Raw genomic sequence first — 22,152 nt, 5'->3', positions numbered from 1 at the left:
TGAGAGCAGTTCAATCTTAGAGTGAGTTTCCCGTCTGGTTGTTTCATTTGAATGACTGTTGGGGTCAGATGAATAAATGTGTAAAATATCTATTACACAAGAAAAAAATGACACACACACACACACACAAAAAAATACATGTGCTTTGATGTTTTATGTTTCATCTATCTGATGTTTTATGTTTTTTAGTATGCCTTAAAACATCTGAGTTCAGTGACAATGTTCATGTTCATCCAGCCCCAAACTAACCATGTTTCAACTTTTAGGTGCAGTAGTGATAACTCTAATCATAAATATTACATAACTCAAGAGGGAACAAAATGAATATATAAATTTAAAAAACGAAAATAATTATATAAATAGTCATCAATACAGTGAAGCCAGCAAATATCCATGAATCAGGGCTTGTCTGCTTCTTACATCATCTTGCCCAGGGACTGTAGATGAAAATCAGTTTTTGGCTAAATCTGACACATTTTCATCATATTAATGTTTATAAGCAGTGTCCCTGATGGATAAATTAATTAGTTTTAGTAATATATTTTTCTTTCCTGTCTCTTAATACTCATATGACCTCACAGATTTATATTGGAGATCCCTTTAAAGTGGTCTCAACCCATAGTTGGGAACCAGTGTGTCATCAGTCACCAGTTTCCTTCCACTCCATGAATACTCAGCTGTCAGTGCAAAATTATGGGTTGAAGTGATCATGGAAAATTTAAAAATACAGAATGGTTAAAGGGACCACTCTGTTCTAGTCTAAAAGAAGAATCAGATGTTATCAGTTCTCTAAAAGTACAGACTGTATGGCTTTCACTTTTTCCTGTAAATCATCTGCTCACTGTGTATTTTAAAAGAATCTTTATTGTTCCAATCACAGACACCTTTTTATTGTATCTGTAAAGGACAGTATAAAAACACATGATAAAGAAAATATACAACAGATGTTTAGCACCAGGTTCTTCAACAGAGGGTTATTTGTTGCAAGACGGGGCCGCCTCACTTCCCTCGTGCTGAAATGGCAACCGTAGTGACATACATACAAGGGTAGTCAGGCACACAATACACACTACAGGTTTAAGTATTGACCTACAGGCCAGACATCTTGGATCTACCTTCCCTCGAAACAGAAGGCAGGAGAACATAATATTGATCCAAGATTAGTGTTTACTGATCAACTCTCTGGCCTCGTCTATCACACGGTCGATAAGCAAAAGAGCAGTAGGCCTAGCTGAGCCCAAGTGGAGGTAGGCGTCTCTTGCTGCAACTTGAAAAACAGGAACTCTAAACAGCAACACATCTCCCACCTGCATTCAAACAGTAAATAATGCTAGTACATTTATGATAAAAACAATTTAATGCTATAATAACAATTAGGAATCTGTTAATTTTCTGCTTCACTGAGGGGAACAAAGCAGGTGGGGGGGAGAAAGGGGGTGGGGACAGTTTGTATAGCAATATCCTTTGAGATCACATTACATGGCGATGGAAACGACTGAAGTGACATCCCAGGCCATTGGTACTTGTGTACATCCATTCGTCTGTCAGCAATAAAATAATTACTACATACTGATAAAACATCTGGGTTTGTATTGCACCAAATAGATTCTCTAGTTTTACAGTAGGGGTTGGTAGTGGGACATGGGATGTGCAAAAATATGGGGGAGGAATCTGTGTAGTGGGAATAATAATCTCAGATGGAATAGTGCAAGAAGTAGATCTGACACCAACATACAGTATATGCTTTGGGTGAAAACGAGACATACAATCGCATAAAAGGTAACTGAATCAAAACAACACAGATCCCACAAACCAACAAAAAATCAATCAGGATCTACTTTCTACAACTGCATAATGCCATTTCCTTCATCGCTTCACATAAACCTCCACATACTGAGGGGCTAAATATGTAGTCATTTAGAACATGTATGTTTGGGCTAATTGTGGTTCAGTTTGGAGAGAAATAATGACATAAAATATTTGGTTTTAGTCAAGGCTGACGGCCAAATAGTTCCAACACAATATTTTATGGTAGGGGCCCGACACTCATCATGATTAGAGTAAAGATGTGGCTTTTTTGATCCATAACAATCCTTCATTCAAAGCACGTTTTTTGGCTAATGACTTGTGACAGTGACTGTAGCATCAAAGATTAAATATTGCAAACAAGGCTCGGATTGAGAGAATGTTTGTCATTAAATTTAAAACCTAAAATATACAAAAAAACAAATTATTAAATTAGAAGTTTTGAACTTAACCAGTGCCAAAGTTGGTGACTATAAATTTTTTAAATTTTAAAGCTGTACATTTTAGTGGTGGAGACAATGACTCAAAATATTAGGTTAAAGTTTAAATTTTTACTGGTGTCATAGGTCGGTTGATAATGAGGTATGTTTTTGGGGCAGACAGCACTGTCTTTATGCAGTCAAGCTTTATCTTTCCTTCCAATACAGCCACTTTTACTGGGCTCGCTGTAGGAGCAAATATCCCATTTAAACTCTGGTTGATGTAATGAGTTGATCTACTATACATGTTCAGAAAGTAAAAGGCATTGACGTTTTAAAAAAAAAAAAAAAAAAAAAAAAAAAAAATCAAACATTCTGTACATACATATCCATGGATAAAAATAGTGCAACATCAAGCTTTTGTTAAGTTAGACTGCTACATAATTGCTGAGGGTAAGACTGAACCATAGTGGGATGGTCAGTCCTTGTGGTCAGCTCAATGTCCAAAGGCACCACGTTAAACCACAGTCCCTTTCCCAGGAAGGAGGAGGCCTCATGCTTCATTTAGTGTTCTGTCAGAAAAGAAAGAGAGCACATGTTGATATTGTAGTTTGAAACTGAAGCTTGATAAAAGTTGATCTCTTAAGTGATATTCAATAAAAACAGCAAGGTAGTTACCAAACACAAAGTCGCACCATCTCGGCCCGGTTAGGCCCCTCATTCGCGATTGTCTCAATATTTTCGCTGGTTGAGGTTGTGGTGGTTCAGTAGACACAACCCCAGGACTTTTATATTTGCCTTTCTGCCTCACCACTGGCGTCTCATCCTGCTCCTGGACTGATTTAGGTGCAGAAGCTTCCAGCTCTCTAGAGGCAGTCCTCCTAGTCATGCTCCTTTTTCTGTTTTCTTTCACAGTTTTAACAACTCCTACCAGTTCCCTCTCCCTTCCTGCAAACATGTATGCAGAAGGTGACCCATCATCCAGTGTCACAGTACAGGAGTCCCACTCCTCCTCAGCTGATTCGTTGTCTGGAGAGTTGATCTTTCTCAGAAACACCCGGCATTCCTTCAGTGTCTCAGGGCTCCAGGCTTTAGAGCAGAGATTCTGCTCTTTGGGTACATCCACAGGCTCCTGTGTTTGGTTGACAGAACTGGTGGCAGAACTGTTCTCCAAACAGTTGGATAACTGATCTTTTGCTGATCTGCGTAATACTTTACGTTTTGGTTTTAGTCCAGTTACTATGTGTCCATGTGAACTTCTTGTGGTTAGTTTTATGTTTTTCGTATTCCTCTGCCTCTTTCGCCACCTCTCCCTTTCTTTCCGGGTTAGGAACCTTGTCCTTGCCCTAAACAGCATAGCCTGATATTTTCTGAATGCTTTGCCTTTCCATCTCTGGGCTCCTTGATTGCGTCTGTCTGCTGCAAACCTGGCTGTGAAAAGTTGTCGCCGAATATTATGTGTTGATAGAGGTGCCTTATTCCTCTTCCTCAACCTTTTTTGAGCCTGTTCATGTTGGAAAGGACTTTTTGGCACAGTTTTGGCAAACTTCTTGATGTGTTTGCGGAGTCGCTCTGCCTGAGGACTGTGACAAACACTTTTTATGTTGGCTGTGCGAGGGAAGTGCATAAGTTCATAAGGATTGCGTGAGCTTGCCTTCTTGACAATACCTAAGGACTGTGTCTCTGTGGTCTGCATGAACCAGGAACAAAGCTGCTGCATGCTACAGGACCTTGGTTTGTTAGGAGAACAGTCGAACAGCGATCGAACCACAGACGAACGTTTTGACTTCCCGGTAAATGAACTGTTGCCGTCAGTGCCTGATTTAGAATTAAGGCCTATTTCTTCTTGGTTCTCCACAGTGTCTGGGACCCAGGTGTCGGAGATGAGCCGTATTCGTCTGGCAAGCTCCTGGTTCATGTTCTTTTCCTCGGCTGATGCTGCCCACCACCTGAGTGTCTCTGGAGTATAGATTGAGTCTACAGACACCCCTGCCACTCTACTCAGGTCCTGAGAGATGTTCTTCCTCTCTCGTCCACAGAGCTGTCTTTTCTCCCCTGAAGTTTCTACACTACCCTGTTGCTCTCCCTGTTTCCTTTCATTGCTGGCCTTGTTTAGCAGAAGTTGTTTAGAGCGCCGTAGCAGAGCGTTACTGTGGCTGTATGATCTAGAGGTGGAGGTGGCAACAGCATGCAGAAAGTAAATCGAAGGCTTCCTCACTCTCATTGAGTGACGCACTGCTACAGGCTGATTCTGCTGTTTGTCTTCACTTTCATCCTTTGTTTCTATTCCTTCCACTGTTTGACTTCTTTTGCTCGTTGACTGACGACTGATTGTCCAGGGCTCTTTGGCAGATCTGAATTTTGGAGTTTTCTTATTCATAAGTGTCTCAGGAGACCGCCTAATTTCCTTATTTATCTGAATTTTACGTTGCTTGGGTGACACTGTTGTTACTGTGACTGAGATTCCAGAGATTTTAACTTTTGCAGGTCTACCTGGTTTCCTTGAGGGTATACCATCATCCCGCTTCTGACATTTGAGGTTACTGCTAGAATGTGGGGCAGACTCTTTCACAGGGCTGACAAAATTTAACTCCTCTGATGATTCTGTTGAAACTGTTTTGTTATTACCTTGATTGATCTTAGAGTTGTGCATTAAAATGCCCAATTCACTTTTAAAGCCCACTGCTTGCCAAGCATCATTGAATTCTGTTTGCAGCTGGTCAAAGCTCTCAGACACCATCCGTTTGTTTCTCCTTGAACGGCCATACACTACTGTTATTTTGAGGTTCTTGTTTACATTCTCCTCAGTGTCAGATGCTAAATCAGATTTTCCATTTACTGTTTTTGCCCCCATTTCTGCATCCAGAGCCTTCTCCTTACGTGGTCGACCAATTGGCCTCTTCACTTTTTGCTCCAGCTGTGGTCCCAGCTTCTTTGGCCGGCCTGGACGCCTTTTTGGAGGAGTGGTTTCATGGAAAGATAGTAAGTCACCTGATGATCTCTGGCTCTCAGTTCCAGCTACACGCTTAGTTGGAGTACTATCGCCTGATCTCCTGGAACCTATTTTAGGTGATGAAGAAACTGACTTGGGTGAAGAGGCAGATTTGGCTGGTGAAATACCTGACTTGGATGGCGAAGAAGCAGACTTGCCTGGCGAAGAAGCAGACTTGGATGGTGAAGAAGCAGACTTGGCTGATGAAGAAGCAGAGTTGGCTGATGAAGAGGCAGACTTGGCTGAAGAAGCAGACTTGCCTGATGAAGAAGCAGACTTGCCTGATGAAGAAGCAGACTTGGCTGGTGAAGAAGCAGACTTGGCTGGTGAAGAAGCAGACTTGGCTGATGAAGAACCAGTCTTGGCCGATGAAGAAGCAGACTTGGTTGGTGAACAAGCAGATCTGGCAGGTGAGGTAGCAGACTTTAGTGGTGAAGAAATAGATTTTGAACGTGGAGAAGCAGTGCTCTGGCTTTTCTTTTTCTCAGGTGTCCCAGACCATGACGACTCTTCACATGGGTCAAAGGATTCCTCTCCTTGTGCACTAGATCCAGAGCCTGCTGATTTGAGACTATATTTGACTCCTTCCTTATCCTTTACCGGTGATACAAACATGAGTTTAATTGGACTAGTGTACTGGACCAGAGAGTTGAGAGGGCTCTCGACACTGGTAGCAGACTGAATGGTGACACCCAAATTTGATGGGTTTTTGGGCTTTCTTGAAGCTGTCTTCGAGACCTGTGGTCTTTTTGGAGATGATCGTAACCTTCCAAAAGGCTTGGCAGCACAGTCACTGCCTTCTATCCTATTGTCAGAGCAGTGTTTCTTTCTCTTCTCTTTGGCAGCTGCAGTTTGTGGGAAGACCTGGCTTTGATCTTTTGACTCTGTATGAGATGCCCCACATTGTTCTCTCTGTGTTGATTCAAAGGAAAGCTCCCCTGTATGCTCAGGTGAGGACAGAGGTGCTTCACTTATTGATTCAAGCTGGGTGTCTTTAGTATCTGAATTTTTGGATAAGGCAGGCAAGGTGCTAGATGTTAAAACCTTGTCCTGTTGTGTTCTCTGGTTAAAGATGCTTTCAGAGAAACATGCAACAAAGAACATCTTCCTGGGTTCTGTGACATAGGAGGAGAATCTTTGTGGGGGGACTATATTTCTCCCGGATTTCCTTGCCTTCTTGGAGTGGTTTGATTGACATTTCTGCCTCTCTCTAACAGGACTATGGCGATCTTTACCTGGTCTATTATCCCTGTCAGAGCTTTGACCTGATTGGGCGTCTTCATGGTTCCTATGACTTTCTGCACTGCTACCCTTAACATCTTTTTTACAGGGTCTGCTACACTTTGTTACTGAGGTTGTACTCACTGTCATCCTCTGTGACTGCACACCGTCACCCTTTGAACTTTGGTTGCAATACTTGCTCTGCAGCTCAGGGGTGGGTATTTGAGTGCCTGAGAGAGTTGGATCTTTTTCCTCACTGGATATTTCCCTTTCTTTCTCCTCTGCTTTGATTATCTGAACTTCCTCTGTAACTATAACAGTCTGTATCTCTTCTTTTACTTCATCCCTGTCATTGTCTGTAGAGAGCAAGTTCAGTGGTCCCTCCCCAACTCTTTTATTCTCTACACCTAACTCCATTTCTCTTTTAGACTCCTCTTTAACTAGGTTTGAGTCTGATGAAGTGCTTGATGTAGTTACAGTAGCATTATTTCCATCTTTCAATCTTGCCCTCTTTGCTAGTGGCACCTTTCTCCTACTGTAGGATTGGTCTAACATGGCAAGCTCCCGCTTAATTTGTAAGGTATGCCTTCGGGTTGAAGCATCATCAGTGGGTGTTGCCATAGCAGCAAGGACTTCCTGGCGACGACGGGAGCGGGTATTAGGTGACTTGGGCTCTTTGCTATCATGGCGATTGAAGAGCTCACTGAGATTATAGTCACTAGCACTGCCTGTGTGAAGCACTGTGGTGATGATTTCAGTCAGATGGGCATCTGCATGAAACTGCAGATTCTGACTGGTTGAAGGAGACTGTGGCTGCTCCTTTTCAGACACATAAGTGGCTGTAGAGGCCAGAGGTGGGTCCTTCTCTAGAGGTCTGATTGTCTCCAGTTTCTCACTGAAGCGATTCACAACATCTTGCAGTGAAGTCCCACTTGCGTTCTGCTCGGCCTGACTAGTTCTTGGGGTCTTACACTCTAGCTCCTCTTCTGTTGCTGTATCCACATCTGCTTCCTGGTGGCTTTCACTAATGAGGCCATTTTTAACCATTAGGTCGGCTTCCTCCTCTTGTCTGTGGTGGAGGAGGGAGGGTGGTTTTTCATCAGTTTTCTTACTGATGTCTGAGGGGATAGGGGAAAGAGGGGGTGGAGAGGGACTCTGCTCTCTCTTCAAAACAGGACAAGGAGGATCCCCATCTCCAACCTTTCTTTCTATTGTGTTCCTGACCTGTGTCAGACAGGCATGGTTTGAATAACAGGGACAAGGGTGGGGGTTGTGATGGTTACAGCAGATTGATGAGGAAGGGCCTAAATTAGCAGAGGCAGTGCACAGTGAAGGGGATTTGGATAATGAAGGAGGGGATGCAAATGAACACACCATGTTGTTGATATGATCTATAGCCAGGCCTTGGCAGGAAATGCGGTGCAGCCTCTTGGGGCACAAAACAGTGTAGGTTTCCATCCTGCACCTCTGCATACAGCAGTAGCTTGAGCCCAGAGGGGCTTCACTTTTACAGTCTTTTAAGGGGTAGCGATGGATGCTACAATTGGACTTGGAGTCTCCCGGATCATACATTGTGTTGCCATGACCTTGATGATCACAATCAGTTAAAGGGTAGTACGAGCTGCTGTTATGGGCTTTACATTCACTAAATGGGACTGGGAGAGGGGTAACATTATCCTGTGGGTTCACACCACAGTGACAGCAGTGAGATTCAGTTTGACCCACAGGTCTGCAATTAAGGAAAGGCGGCAATTTTTCCTGGTGTGCCAGCTTCAGGATCTGGTAGAGTAAGGAGCGATGTGCTGGGCAGAGCGAGCTCAGAACAGCATCCAATGCAGAGTTCTGGTGACACTTCTCTCGCTGTCCCAGATCTCCCATTTCTTCTATATATGATGGCAACAGGCAGCTAGATGGAAAATGCAAAGATTTGAGTTAGGAGGTTTTACTCATAGCTGAGTATTTACACAGAGTAACAACCAAGTCTGATTATGTACACTACTACAAATTCTATATTGTGTTAATTCCATAATACTAAGGTCTGGTATAATATTTCCACTTCATTCATATATTCTGAAATACCGGGGCCTGTTTAATGAAGCAAAAATAACAGTCCTCTTCATCAGCTTGCTGGGAAAATAATGCCAAAAGGATCCCATGATGTACAATAAGGAGATTTCTGACTTTAGCAACTCCTGGTGGCAGTATCAAAAACACATTGTGGCAGACAGGAATTCACAACACTTTAAATTTTTCAGTGCACACTTGTAGTGTGTATTCATTTTCCAAGTTTTTGAATTGCCATATAATAAAAGCTGTTTGTACACTGCAGCATGCACAAACTGCATCTTACTATATTGTCCATATTTAATAACATGTAGGACATAATGCACTGTATAAAAAATAATCACATGAAAAGGAAAGTAGTTGATGCTACACAACTAACAGGTAACCTCTGTTAATAAAAGAAATGCACGATTGACAAAATCTGTCGATCATGCATTTGAGTGATAAGAACATCTGAAAACCACACATAGCAACTGCCTTGTGCTCTGAGCTGGATTTGAAAAATGTTGGGGTGGACAGAGCAAGTTGACAGGATTGCCAAGGTTTGGTTTTGCCAAACCAACACAAAAGAACAATTCCCTCAAAAAAACAACACACAGAAAACAACTTTCCTTGTAAACTGCAAACCAATATGTTTTATTATAAAATTATGACAGGTAACTGATGTTAGAGAACTGCTTTATTGATGAGTTGCTGAAGGCAAATGATAACATTCTGCTAAAAGCAGAAGGAATGATTGTAGAAACGCTCAAACCAAATTTTTATTCAACAGCACTTTCACCAACAAATCAACAGCTCAAAAACCCTCTAATGTTCAAATTAACTAACAGTTAAATCAGGTCATGTGAGTGATATATTTCACTATAAACACAAGTCATTGATTTTCTAATAACATTAAAATTGATTAAGTGTTTGATATCAGATAGTATTTCCAGCAATTTAAATACTTTATGCATCCAGACCTCAGGGTTCAACTAGGCCGGATGCAGTTTAAGAATGTTACAATCTGTAGTGTTTCTGTTCAGTTTGTTTTAATAACCAAATATCTTTTTTTAAAATCACTTAAATAATTTAATCTTAATATAAGCACTAAACAACCACAACAGTCAGGGGTGTCATTTCAGGACTTAATAAATAAATTATAGAGGCTAACATTTAAAAGCGTTCATGCAGTTGTGGTAATACACATTTCACTTTGCATCAAAGTGCCGCATTACAAATCAAGAACTACAACAATGAAACTAGTAAAATCACAGTTCTGAAGCACAATCAATAAATAAGTATGCAGCACACAAAACAGGTTTCTACAATAAAAATGCTTCTTATAAATCATAGTGCAATAATTGATTTATGCATAAATAGCAGATTTCTGTTAAGTCGTTTAAGATTTGCCAGCAGTTCATTAAAAAGAAAAAGAAAAAAAAATGAAAACAAGCCTAGGTGTGTTCCCAGAATATACTGCAATCTAACCTATACAACGTAATAATAATAATCTTTCTTCATTTCTCAAGAGGTGTTTGGGCTTGTTTACAAACTGGCCCTTTGATATAAATAGCAGGTAGTTCCCAGAGAAGAGACATCATGCTGCACTATGCTGTAGCCCCAGACACAGGCAAAGTGTGTACTGTTATGAGCAGAGACATTCAGGAGTGGAGATATCAGTTGCCAAAGTTACAAAGGTTGACATGCCACTGAATCTGACCAAATAAAAAACCTCTAGCCTTAAACTTACAAATGACACATAGAAAGATAAACAATAAAGACAAATACTTAACTAAGAACATGGCAAATCTCCTGTAAATGCCACAGTGGCCAATTTAAACCATTTTTTAACAATTCTTTGACACTCCACCAAATGGCTGACTGACAGTATAATCATTTACTTGAAGAAGTTTAAGTGTTGCTGATGGCAATAAATTTACACTTGGGTGTTGTTCCTTGAGAGACAAAGAGCTCTTATGTGTTCCCAAGCAAGAAGGAACTGATACCCCGCATATTCAGTACAGTAACACCGAGGCCTTGATGTGAAAACTGACACGGGGCTATAGGCAGATAAAGTTCAGAGGTATATGTGGCAACAAGGTTAGAAGGACAGAGGCAGGCAGGCTGACATCACAGCAAAACAAATCGAAGCAGCTTTGTGTTGGTAACCCTGAACTGCTGCTTTGGTAGTAGCACTGTCAATGAAAAATAGGCCCATCTCAGAGGCAGACATGAGTGTAGACGCAACATTTAGCATTTCTCCAGACACTGACAAAGAAGCCTGTAAGCCTTGCGCTGACTCAAGTCATTGTCATGCTGCCAACTTTTCACCAAAATCTTTAAAACTACTGTAACCTTCCAGTAGCCTCCACAATCGACCATCAATAACATTTAACCCTATCCGTACACCAAATACTAATCTGTCATTGAGGCTTCATACATTACATTGCGTGTCACCTTGGAATCGCATTAGTTGAAATAAGCTTCTTTGTTTTACCTAGGCTTCTTTGTGCCAGGGAGACGGTCCCGTAAAGTAAAAAAAAATTAAGCAGCAGTCATGTATGAGGTTTATAGTAATACAGCTACAGTAGCAGAAATTGGTAAATATCTGTGATAATAAAAGAACATCTTTCACAAACAATACACATACACAATAACATACATTTCCCAAGCTTATCAGTGCACATTTTAAAACATGCTGCACAGTTGCATTCCAACTACACTCAATACCATGTTCAGACTAGCTTGTACAAATAGAGAGGGAAACTATGTGGACACAAAAATGGCTTTTTTTAAGCTAATCTCTTCAACAAAAACTCATAATGAAGATGTAGCCACCACAGAGGTTCATAATGTACAATCGTCCTGTTTGTAGAGGTGTCTAAGAATAGTAATGAGTTTTTAATCTGTTAAATAATGGCTCTAAGTCACTTCAGTAGCCTAGGTGAGATACCCAGAGATCGATCGAAAGCTGCAAATGACAATCATCAGTGCTCCATTAACAAGGAGCCTTAAGAATTGAATCAAACCTGAATAACCTAATAACCTAACAGCAAACATAAGAGTCACACTTTGTTTTTTAGCTCCACAGCTGTGTTTTGCACACTTGATCCTGGGCAATCTGGTGAAAAGCAATCAATGTAATTTTTTTTATAATAAACTAATTTTATGAACATAAAAACAAAGTTAAGGAAATCTTAAAGGATATTTCTGACTTTATTTTGTCCTGTTATCAACAAATCCTCTAAAAAGACCAGAACTAATAATGAATTTATCCCAACAAGTACTGTTTAGCCACAGCCTGATATAACTTATACCTCTGTGACACATAACTCCATTGTCATCCAAAATCTATTGTATAGAATAAAATGCACATAAGACAGATATTTAGAGAAAATCTAAATCTAGAGCTAATGAAAAACTCCAGAAAACTGTCATCATCAAATGTATAAAAGCAGCAATGTTTCAGTCAACGTCAGTGACTGAGAGGCCACTTTTTTAGTAAACTTTGTGCTGACTGTGAGTGCGAAGTCCACTTCTTTTCTACAAAACTATTAAGCACATGGCCATTGGGAAATCTCTCAGGCTTTGGCCACACGGACAACATGAGAGCAGGATAAAAGTCTTTTTTAATTTTGGTCTTTCCATGAGATTTGTTCAGAACAGTAAAGGGATAATATGACACAATTTATATCCTTTAAGATCTTTTAGCTTAATGATGTAAACTGAAGCTGTGAGGACTTCTGGATTTTGTTGAATTCACCAGCAGCTGTAGACAAAAGCTGCAATGAGCACCACTGCCTCTTGAAAAATGTTTCACCTTGTAGCTGCTTTAGTTAAAGCCCAGGACTAAGTCTGAGAAACACAGCAGAAAGTATGACACTCACATTACAGACACACAGTTAAAAGACCTGAATATTAATATCCATATATTTTGTAAAGGCATGTGTTGTGTTTTAACAAGTGTCTCCAGAAAACATGTATCTTGTAAGAGGTGATGAGTTCAAGTGTTGAGGAGTCCTAGAGGCGTTTCTTGGTCTAGAACCTCTTTGCGGCAGCAGCTGAGGCAAGAGTCCCTGAGTTAGCGGAACTGGTAACGGCACCAGAACCAGACGAGTTGGAATTAGATGAGCAAAAGTTGGCAGATTTCTTCTTGGGCGGATTCTTCAGTGTTCCAGTACGCTCTTTGACTTTGTATTCCAGTGTGCTATGGGGTATCCCATAAACCCCCTGGGCCTTGGACACGCTCATGCGACCTGCCATCACCATGGTGATGGCCTCCTCCAACAGTTCGTGGTTGTACTGGCGGTATCTCCCACGTTTCTTTCTTGGTTGCTTGTCTTTATCCCGGCCCCCCTCCTCTGAATCATCCAGTGAGGACCCGCGTTGTCCCAGGCGATGAGGTGACTGGTTGGCACTTCCTGCACAGCCATGTGCCAGGAAAGGAGGTCTGAGTTTGAAGAGAGTTGAAGGTCTTGCAGCAGCTGTCGATAAACTGGAAGTACCCTCTGTTGGTGAGGTACGTTGATGTAGGTTTTCAGCCACACTGCAATTCTCAGCTTGGATTGACCTGTTCTGGTCAGACAAGGAACGGACCTGAGGAATACGCAGGGGTGTGGGGGGCTCCAGACTGGGAGTGGGGCTGGATGGAGGCTGAAGAGCATCCCTGAGCTGAGGGAAAGAGTGGGGGAGGGTCTTCTGTAGACCACTCGGCTGATAAAAGGTAAGAGAGGATGAAGGGACACTAATGTCTCCATTCTCCTCTGCAGCTCCTCCGATTTCTGCTCGCTCTGCCCACGCTGCCACTTTCTGCAGAACGAGACGGGCTTCACCGCCCAGCATCGATGACATCATACTGTATGATGTCACTTCATCCCTGAATTCTTTGCTTCCTGGTGTGAGTTGGTGCAGCATCCCCAGCTTTCCCTCAGGACAGCTGTCCAGGCCTTGCCTCAGGGTGTGAAGGGGTATCCCATAAAGCAACGCGGCCCGCTGCTCCTGCAGCCTCCCTGAACGTATGTCCTTCAAGGCCTTGGACAGCAACCCCTCAGACAGCTCCCAGCTCCTCTCAATGTACTCCTCCTTCTGCCTGCACTGCCTCCTAGGGATGGGAGGACCAAACAGCAGGGTCAGGATGGAGGTGATGGAGGGGTTTGATTTTGGCATAGGGGACAGAGGGGGTGGAGAGCGAGGGGTCCACTCCTTTATGCCTTGTGTTGGTAACATCACTGTGACTGTTATGTTTCATGTCTGTCTGTTTTCAGTCTGTTTCTGGGCCCTCACACACACTGCTGCTGCTGCTGTGTGTCTCTTACACACACACATTTTTGTGTGTGGCAAAGCCTCTTCACGTCCAGGTGGGACAGTCTGTGAATGGCTGGGGTTACTTTGGCACTCACACACAACCCCTGTAGTTTTGTGATATCCTTCAGTGACAGTCCTACATGCTTGAAGGTTGAATAATCAGAATCATCATAACTGGATCAGTAAAAAGGAGGTAAAATCGTGGTGAGGTAACTGCAATGTTCTCCTCATTGTACATTCCTGAGCTGTTGGCAAATGTTATGGTACGGTGCCATTGCTGTGACGTTACCGCTCAAGAGATAAAAGAGTCAACCCCATAGAACCAAAAACACCAAAAACAAACTAGCTCAGCAGAATGACTAACAATTTACTGACCCAACTGCCAGACAAAGGAATATGCATATGTATCATTCAGACTGGAGAGGTGTTAATTAGTTGACTTAAGTCAAGCAGCACTGGTAAAAATATAACACAATATTGATGCTAACCAATCGATCTCAGCCATGCTATACACCTAAAAGAAAATGCAGTAGACAATAGTACTAAACTTAGTTAAAAATGGGGATTTCCACACAAGTGTCAGTTTGTAGCAGTTATGGACAAAAATGCCTCAATCATGTAGAATTATCATTGTATTTATGCAGGACCCCCAGTTTTAACTAATAGTAATAATATGGCTTCATCATGCTTTTTCCCACAAGGCTGAATACCACCACAGTTTATAGATAGAAACAATCCAAGAATAACAATACTCTTACCCTGAGGCTTTGTGATTAGATGAGGATGATGATGCTGAAGTTGCTGAGCAGGCAGAGGGCCTGTTGGAGAGGTCAAGCACGCCATCTGTTACAAGAACAACAATTTGAGTTACAGTGATTTGGTACTTTAAGGGTGTGTGTAAGGTTCTGGAGAGGTAAAGGTCAATATCATTATCATGTTTAAACTTTGGCAGCTGGAAACATTTATTTATCGGCTTTGAACTCGTAGTGTGTGTGTGCTTTCCTTACTTAGGTGTGTGTGGGGGGGGGGGGGGGGGGGGGAATCTGGATTTACATATGAATTGCAATTCTTTTACGATTCTGAATTGGTTCACAGATTTAAAAAAAACCCAATATGTTGTTAATAGCATGTTGACAAAATAAAAAAGCCAGAACTTATTTGTGAGAGCTCAGTGCAGCACCTGGACGGTATACAGCGTGCACACAACACTTATTTTGTATCAATCTTCAAAAAAGGCAAGGGTTTGATAAATAACTTTACAAGACAACAGTGAAGTATGTTGGTAGAACTCCATACGCCATCACACGGAGACTAATCATGGAATTCCAGGACTAATAAACATGACAGCTAATCAACACATACTGCACCACTTTATGAAACTTTCAGCCAGCTCTGGTTGGGTGAAGAAAATAACTTTGATGAATTTCACTGGTACTAACTAAGTATTCTCCCTGCTAGAAACAAAACATTAGTAACAAAACAGTGGTGTTCTCCAATTTTTTTTCTTTCTTTGTCCATTACCCAAAAACACACAGACCAAACTCTGTTTTTCAAGATATTTACCAAGTGACAGAAACAATATGCTTCCAAATTAATGAAGTGAAATTTTCTAAATAATAGACCTGCATGCTTTTAAACACTTTTCTGTTTGTCAGACAGTGAGTTTAATAAACACTGGTTGGCCTAACTCCAGATATGTTTCATATTGCCATTCAGTGGATTCACATGAGTGAGAGCCTAAAACTAGTGCCCAATTTTCTGTTTACTGAATCAAGAATTGGTTTTGAATAGGGAATCGATTCTGAGACAAATCATGATGCAAAAAAAATCAGAATGTAACTGGGAGATTTCCAAAGACTACCACCCTTATTCCCTACCTGGTTCAGGTTCCCTCTCTTTCTCCTCCTGGGTACGGCTCACTGTGAGGTCTAGAGGGGCATCTGATGACAAAGGTGATGAGGTCCTTGTTGTAACACCATTTGTACTGGTGTGGAGTAGGCACTTGGACGCATACTCCATGGCGAACTGATGTATCATCTTTTTCATCAGCTCCTGGGCAATCAGAGGGATGTTGGAATCACAGCCCAGGGGCACATCTGATGACGAAAGGACAGATGCAGAGAGTCAATTCATTTCTAACATAGTAAGACTACTTTCTGCCATTCATAAAGGAAAAGAAGTTTAGAATGGGTCAACAAGGGAAAAAAAATCCATTTTGACCTAAATCTGTCCAGGTCCCAACACATTAGCAGCAAATTAAACTCATCCCCAACAGTTAACAAGTCCTACCAGTACAGAAAACTCTTATTTGGTGAAACTTTATGAAAATGATCATTAATAGTTGGAAATCAGTTCTCTCTCATCTTAAAATCTGCTTTCTTCTGCTTTAATTCCAGGTTTTTAAACTACAAGGCTGAGTGACAAGTATGAAAGTTTGCACTGATTTCAGTGATTCATTTACTAATCTCAACCTTGCAAGCAATTTAATCATAACTACCACTCAGTTTTCTCAGGGCCCTCTCATGAAAGTCTGCTGAGCTTGTGACAGCACACAAAAGTACGAGCTGACCTGCAAGAACACAGATGCACACTGTAGCCTTTCAGGCTACACACATCAAAACAGGCCAGCTCTGTTTTCCAAAACACACTGAACTGAGTGTCGACATTGTTACAGTAACTTATTCCATTCAGATACCAATTCAGTAACTACAAGGAGAAAGCTGACAGCTGTGCCCCCACGGCAGGAGTTTTAGTGTATCATAGCTTTGACAGGTTTGTGCTCCACAAGCTGAAAGACACTTGACACACCTTTTTTGTGAAACACAGCTTGGAGGAACCTGTGCGCTGTTTGGCTGCTCTCAGAGATGGTTGGAGCTTGACAGGGAGAGTAATCAGAGGGGGAGGAGAGGGGTGACGTGGCTGCAGGTACTTGATCCTACAAGAAGATTTAAAAAAAAAGAGAGAAAATTTATTTAACTACTGAATGCGAAGTGAGAATGTTTGATTATTAAACTGCAAATATTTGTGCTAAGGCTCAGATTAATGCTCAAAAAATGTAAAACTTCTCAGTGGACATTAGACAGCATATGGAACCGAGGAATGCTAGGATTGGCTAGGGATCCATCCAAGTACATAAAACCCTGGTGAGACTGAAATCGGACATTGCATTTCCAATAGCTGCTTCAAAATAAAAGTTTCCTACTGGTTTGCCAGTGGATAACTTTTAATCTGGATGAAATGCTCCTTGAACAGCAGTAATTTAACACAGCTTCAACATGCTGAACACGAGTAAAACAAGGCTTAGATCTGAAAGTACAAATAGGAATGTAACTCAACTCCAAACAGTGGAGATTTAGTAACATGAAAACTGAGAACAGAGCACAGGAGGACTTCTCTCTGGTCACCAACACAGCCACATGTGTTGAGCCAATGTTTTTATATACTAGATTATATCCTAGAGGATATTACTACATTACTACAAAGATTACACAATATGATTAAAGCAGTCAGAGCTGGAGAGAGCATTACTCAGCTGGTTTGAAGGCAAAACACAAGCACTAATCTGGACTCCAATTCTTACACTGAGTTTGTCCAGGGGAAGGTTGCAGAATGAACAGTGAGAGCAGGTTGCTTCTGGGGACCAGTCATCCACCTCTTCGGGTTCACAGTCTGAAAAACACAACACCACATGACTGGGCATTAATATGTTAATTAAGGATCAAACGGCATCCTCCTGCGGCTGTGAAAGACAAAAAAGCAATTGTAGGTTTCAAACAGCATAAGTAAAAAATGTTTATAAGAGAACAGACTTCACATCCTGATCACAAATGTCTATCTCCTCATGGTATATTATCCAAAACCTAATATGACAATATTGTAACATGACAGAAAACTGTCAGCAAATTTGTGCTTTACGATTTACACTAAGGTAGCTATTCTTATAAGATCTATGCCTGCATTACACAATTGTGGGCAATGTTGCAAATCAATAAGAAGGATTGTTTCATGACATTATTGGGTTGAACAGAAGATGGGCTTCAAATAATTATTTTTATTGTTGATTCATCTGATGATTATTCTTAATCGATTAATCTGTGAAACACTGGATAACAGTGAAAAGTTTCCCAAAGTGCAAGGTGATGTCTTCAAATGTCTTGTTTCGTACAGCCAGCAGCCCAAACAAAGTCACAGTAAAGTCATTACAGTGTGCGGTGGTATATTCTGATTTTCACCTTTTATGTTACTGCGACCGACCAGCACCTGTCTGAAAATACTGGCTGTGCATGGGGAGTTCTGTCCTAAAATATATTCAGTTTATTACAACTAAAGACATCAACAAGCAGCAAATTCTCACATTTGAGAAGCTGGAAACTGAGATATTAGGCATTTTTGATTGATTTAAACAATGAATCAATTATTAAAACAGTTGGCGATTAATTTACTGCCCATGAATTTATTGATTAAACAACCAGTTGTTGCAGCTCTAAGCAGAGGCATTTCAGCATCAATATGAGCATGTCAGGTATTTAATTCACCCCCCCCCCCCCCAAAAAAAAGACATTTCTATTTGATTATTTTAACTGTTACGGGTTTCTCAATTTAATCTCTAGAAACTGTTCTATATTGCTATAGGGACATGAAATTACCATGATAACAGATTCAGTTCATATCACACCCCTCACTGCCATCAACGCATGCGGTTATACACACACAGTGTGAAGCTTTAGCCGATATTCATTTAAAAAGTCATCCTATGAGGAAAAAATGTGGTCAAATAAATAAATGTCACTTAAACAGTGTTTTCAAAGCGCCAGTTATCATGACTGCCAGGTCTCAAATTATCTAAAGCAGTTTATGTTTCTGTCTAGAGTCACACAAACTCCAGATGGCAGTGCTGACTGCTGCTAGTGTCAAGCAAGCTGTGTTTTGGCTGCTATTTCCTTGCAAGGCCTCAGGACATGTAATACTATGAGCTAATGGAGATAATAGCACTATTGCAAGTAAAGATAATTTCAAGGTTATTTTCCAAATAAAAAAGGACTTTGAAGGTTTTCAAAGGTTTTTTTTCAATGTATGAAAGCCAGTATGTGAGAATAGAGTGTGAGCAGCTACTTTTGATCCATGATTTTTCACACAGTGTTGTGACTGCAAATATAACAGACCATAGTGAGACTCTGGATGCAACAAGTGTGGGCCTGCTAGAGGTGTATATCTATCCCTGTCAGACAATTCAATACACATTTAGATACAAAGTCTACAATATGATACAAAGACAAAACAGATTCCGATTCACTTAAGATTTAATACAATTTTAGATATAATAACATGTATGGATTTTGATTGTCAGTGCTTAAAAAGAGATCTATTATAATTATTTCCTCACATCAATAAGGGGAAAAGTATTATTATTATGGCAATTACTGGGAATCAAATGTGCCCCAAACAAAGTTAACCACTACCCAAGGATGCATTATTCGCTGAAATGCTGTTTATGAGGCATTATATACCTCGATTCCACAGTTTAATCTGTCTAAATTCAGCATTTGAACAATGCTACATGGGCTCTTGCATATATAATAGCTTAATATTTAATGAGTTGTTTCCAACCTGCAGCAACCACCTGGAGACCAAATGCATTGGAAGTATCTTCTATCTTCATTTTCAATATCATGCATATCTGTATTGAGTTTGTTTCAATACCTTGCTGTAAATGAGTAGCAAGATTGGTGGTGCCAGTGGTATATTATAATGACACAGTCACATGTTTGGCATACTACAACTGTTTTGTCAAAATGTTCTTTGTTGTTGTTGTTCTAAGTCCAAAGTACTTTGGACTTCAGGGCAGGCTAAGACACTGTAATCAGTGGAGTCTAACATGTTTATATCATATGTGACCTTCTTCTAGAGAGAGATTGCTTAAAGTTGCTGCTTGAGGTACAATGAGAGAATTTAGCAGAAGAAGGGTAGGTCACACAAGAGACACAAACAGGCACATAGTAGAGCCACAGGGGACTAATTTTGAACTGATGCAGCAATATCTTCAAATCTTAAATGAATTTTCAGCTACACAACAGATAATCTTTTCATCCTTTGTGGGATCAGATGTGCAGTATTGTGATGGCATCATCAATTTGGTGTTTTTACAAGGTGTGTGAAAGATATATATATAAAAAAAGAATTCTTTTTCATCATCTAATAGTCCAAATTGCTTATTTTTTCACATGCGAGGAGGGGGTGGGAGGATACCTATCCATAATATTTAGGATAAAGGCACAGCTGCCAAATATAATAGAAAATAGGTATACAGATTATAGATTATTACTATCTTGCAGTAGTGAGTCCAGCTTCAAAACTAACAACAGTAACATTACATTCTTGTCAAACAGGAAACCTGAATGTGACGCACAATACTGAATACGTGCTTACAGTAACTCGATCCCACATACACCATCCTGCTGCCAAAAATACTGAGCACCAAATGTGTATTAATCCGTGGCTGAAAATATACCCCAACAAATCCACTGATTACTCCTGTTTGAGTAATCTTTGCTAATAACTACAGTGCACAGCTGCTTAGGGAAATTACTTATCCTTTAAAGAAAATAAAACTAAATATTTGTGACACGTTGTGTCAGACACAGTTTATGTTGTAGGAAGTGGGGCTGAGTGCCACAGACAGGACAGAGAAGTTGGAAGGTATTCAGATACAGATTAATGATTTGTTAGTCATGGTCTTTTCAGTTTTAGTTCAACATAAATGTTTGAAAAATCTAAGATTACTCAATAGTGATCAAAACTTGTTTAATGGTCACACAAAAAACCCACCATCAAATAAATTGAGGTCTCTCAGCAGCATTGAGCCATAGATTCCCTCCAGAATGCTTTCAAACCCTGCAAGACACAACACAAACAATCCTTCAGTACTGATACATGGACAAGATATGCATGCTTGAAGACATTTGGGTACAGTTAGTTCTTCCATTTGATGTACTAAACCAGACCAGTCTGACAGCAACAACACCGATTACGACACAATGCTAAAGTCAACTTCACCAACAGACGCACCAACACCTGCAATGCTTCATAATCATTGTAATCACTTCCAAATAACACACGAGTGGTGAAAAGTAGTAACATAACCACATAACTCCGGGTTTTTTAGTGTTCAGTCAGTTTGATGTCATTGTCATTAAACGTTATTAACAAGAAGAAAAAGAGCTCGTGTCTGTTGATCTAGCTAACTAACATTTCCGACTTCTGAACCTTAAAAACTGTGTTAAAGTAACGTTAACTTAGCAAACGGTCGGAGGAGAACCGTTACCCGAGACCGTTGAAACGAAAGCTTTCCTCGTATTGCACTGACATTAGTTAGCTTAGCTGTTTTAATGTCGCTACAATCCCCTCCCCCAAATAACATCAACAGCGTAAATGTTAGCATCGGCGTTAGCATCGCCAGCATATGTGTCAATAAACAACGCTAACGCTGTAACTATAAATTAACAAGCATTAAAGCAAAGTGTATGATACGCCTTAATGCTACATGAACGATATCATCTCAAACACATGACAGGGTTGGAAAGAGCTAGCACCGGCGAGGAGCTAGCTAGCAGGGACAAAGAAAAGGAGCCAACTCGAACAGCTAGCCAGCTGGTAAATATTAGCTTGCCTGCTTAACTTCACTGCTAAAGCTGGCCACCTATGGTGCCTGGCTGCGAGCTATCCAGCTAGCTATTCGTTAGCTAGCATTAGCTAGCGATGTAACATAGCCGGGGGCAGCGCTCCCTTTGTTATCGGGCGACATCTCTCCCTCAAGCCCGTTTATTTCTCACAAAATATAAAACTGCACATGGATCATACCAACGCAGTGTATCAGTGTGTGTCGCCAAGAATCAAGTTCCCGCCGAAACCCTTTCCTTTCTGCCGTGCATTTGGAGCATTGCACGGTCGCCATTCTGCCGTCCTTCCCCCCTCTCTCTCTCCCTCTGTCTGCAGGACTGTGGACGGTTACCGCGGCAGCAACAACAGCCGTCATACCGCCGGTCTGCCGCTGGGGGGGACAGGGCTGCAGAAACTCGGCGAATCTTTGCCCTGAATCTGGTCTCACAGGTACAGTGCTGACTCCCACTCTCTGCACTGCTTTTTTTTGAAAGCCTCAAGTTGATATCTGCCTACATTCAGTAAAAACTTCTAATTGTAAAAACCCATCTTAGTTTCTGCTTTGGAATTCTACACATGAAACATTTTAAAGGTATCTTGATCTCATTTTTCCTCGTCGAGTTTTAAGGAATCTCTGTGTTTTAACGAAGGCAAACACAGAAAAACATTTTGGGAGTCCAGTTAGGAGATTCATGTAAGAAGCCATTC

The 22,152-nt window shown here is 40.9% G+C and overlaps 1 protein-coding gene across 2 annotated transcripts; it reads right to left on the bottom strand.

Moving 5' to 3' along the window:
- Positions 1-846: 846 nt before the first annotated feature.
- lcorl (ligand dependent nuclear receptor corepressor-like) lies at positions 847-21,850 on the bottom strand. 2 transcript variants are annotated; one of them, XM_067584638.1, is made up of 8 exons: positions 21,646-21,841; positions 20,614-20,679; positions 17,369-17,457; positions 16,597-16,723; positions 15,666-15,884; positions 14,547-14,631; positions 2,904-8,344; positions 847-2,797 (listed from the first exon to the last, which is right to left on the bottom strand). In XM_067584638.1, the coding sequence occupies exons 1-8, from the start codon at positions 21,818-21,820 to the stop codon at positions 2,790-2,792; spliced, it is 6,210 nt and encodes a 2,069-aa protein (XP_067440739.1). In that variant the 5' UTR covers positions 21,821-21,841; the 3' UTR covers positions 847-2,789. The 2 variants fall into 2 exon arrangements, with proteins under 2 accessions (XP_067440739.1, XP_067440740.1); XM_067584639.1 differs by lacking the exons at positions 847-2,797; positions 2,904-8,344 and adding an exon at positions 9,119-13,585 and having other exon boundaries at positions 21,646-21,850.
- Positions 21,851-22,152: the final 302 nt, after the last annotated feature.

The sequence above is a fragment of the Thunnus thynnus genome, chromosome 3 (genome assembly GCF_963924715.1).
Source record: "Thunnus thynnus chromosome 3, fThuThy2.1, whole genome shotgun sequence".
Lineage (NCBI taxonomy): Eukaryota > Metazoa > Chordata > Actinopteri > Scombriformes > Scombridae > Thunnus > Thunnus thynnus.
This window is presented reverse-complemented; position numbering and strand designations above follow the sequence as displayed.

Excerpts from the sequence above, each read along its gene's own strand:
- lcorl (XM_067584638.1), bottom strand. The coding sequence starts at position 21,820 with ATGACGGCTGTTGTTGCTGCCGCGGTAACCGTCCACAGTCCTGCAGAC. Across the intron at positions 17,458-20,613 it reads AGACCTCAATTTATTTGATG|ACTGTGAACCCGAAGAGGTG; the intron begins GTGGGTTTTTTG and ends TGTGTTTTTCAG. Across the intron at positions 8,345-14,546 it reads TCTAATCACAAAGCCTCAGG|CTGCCTGTTGCCATCATATA; the intron begins GTAAGAGTATTG and ends TTTTCCATCTAG.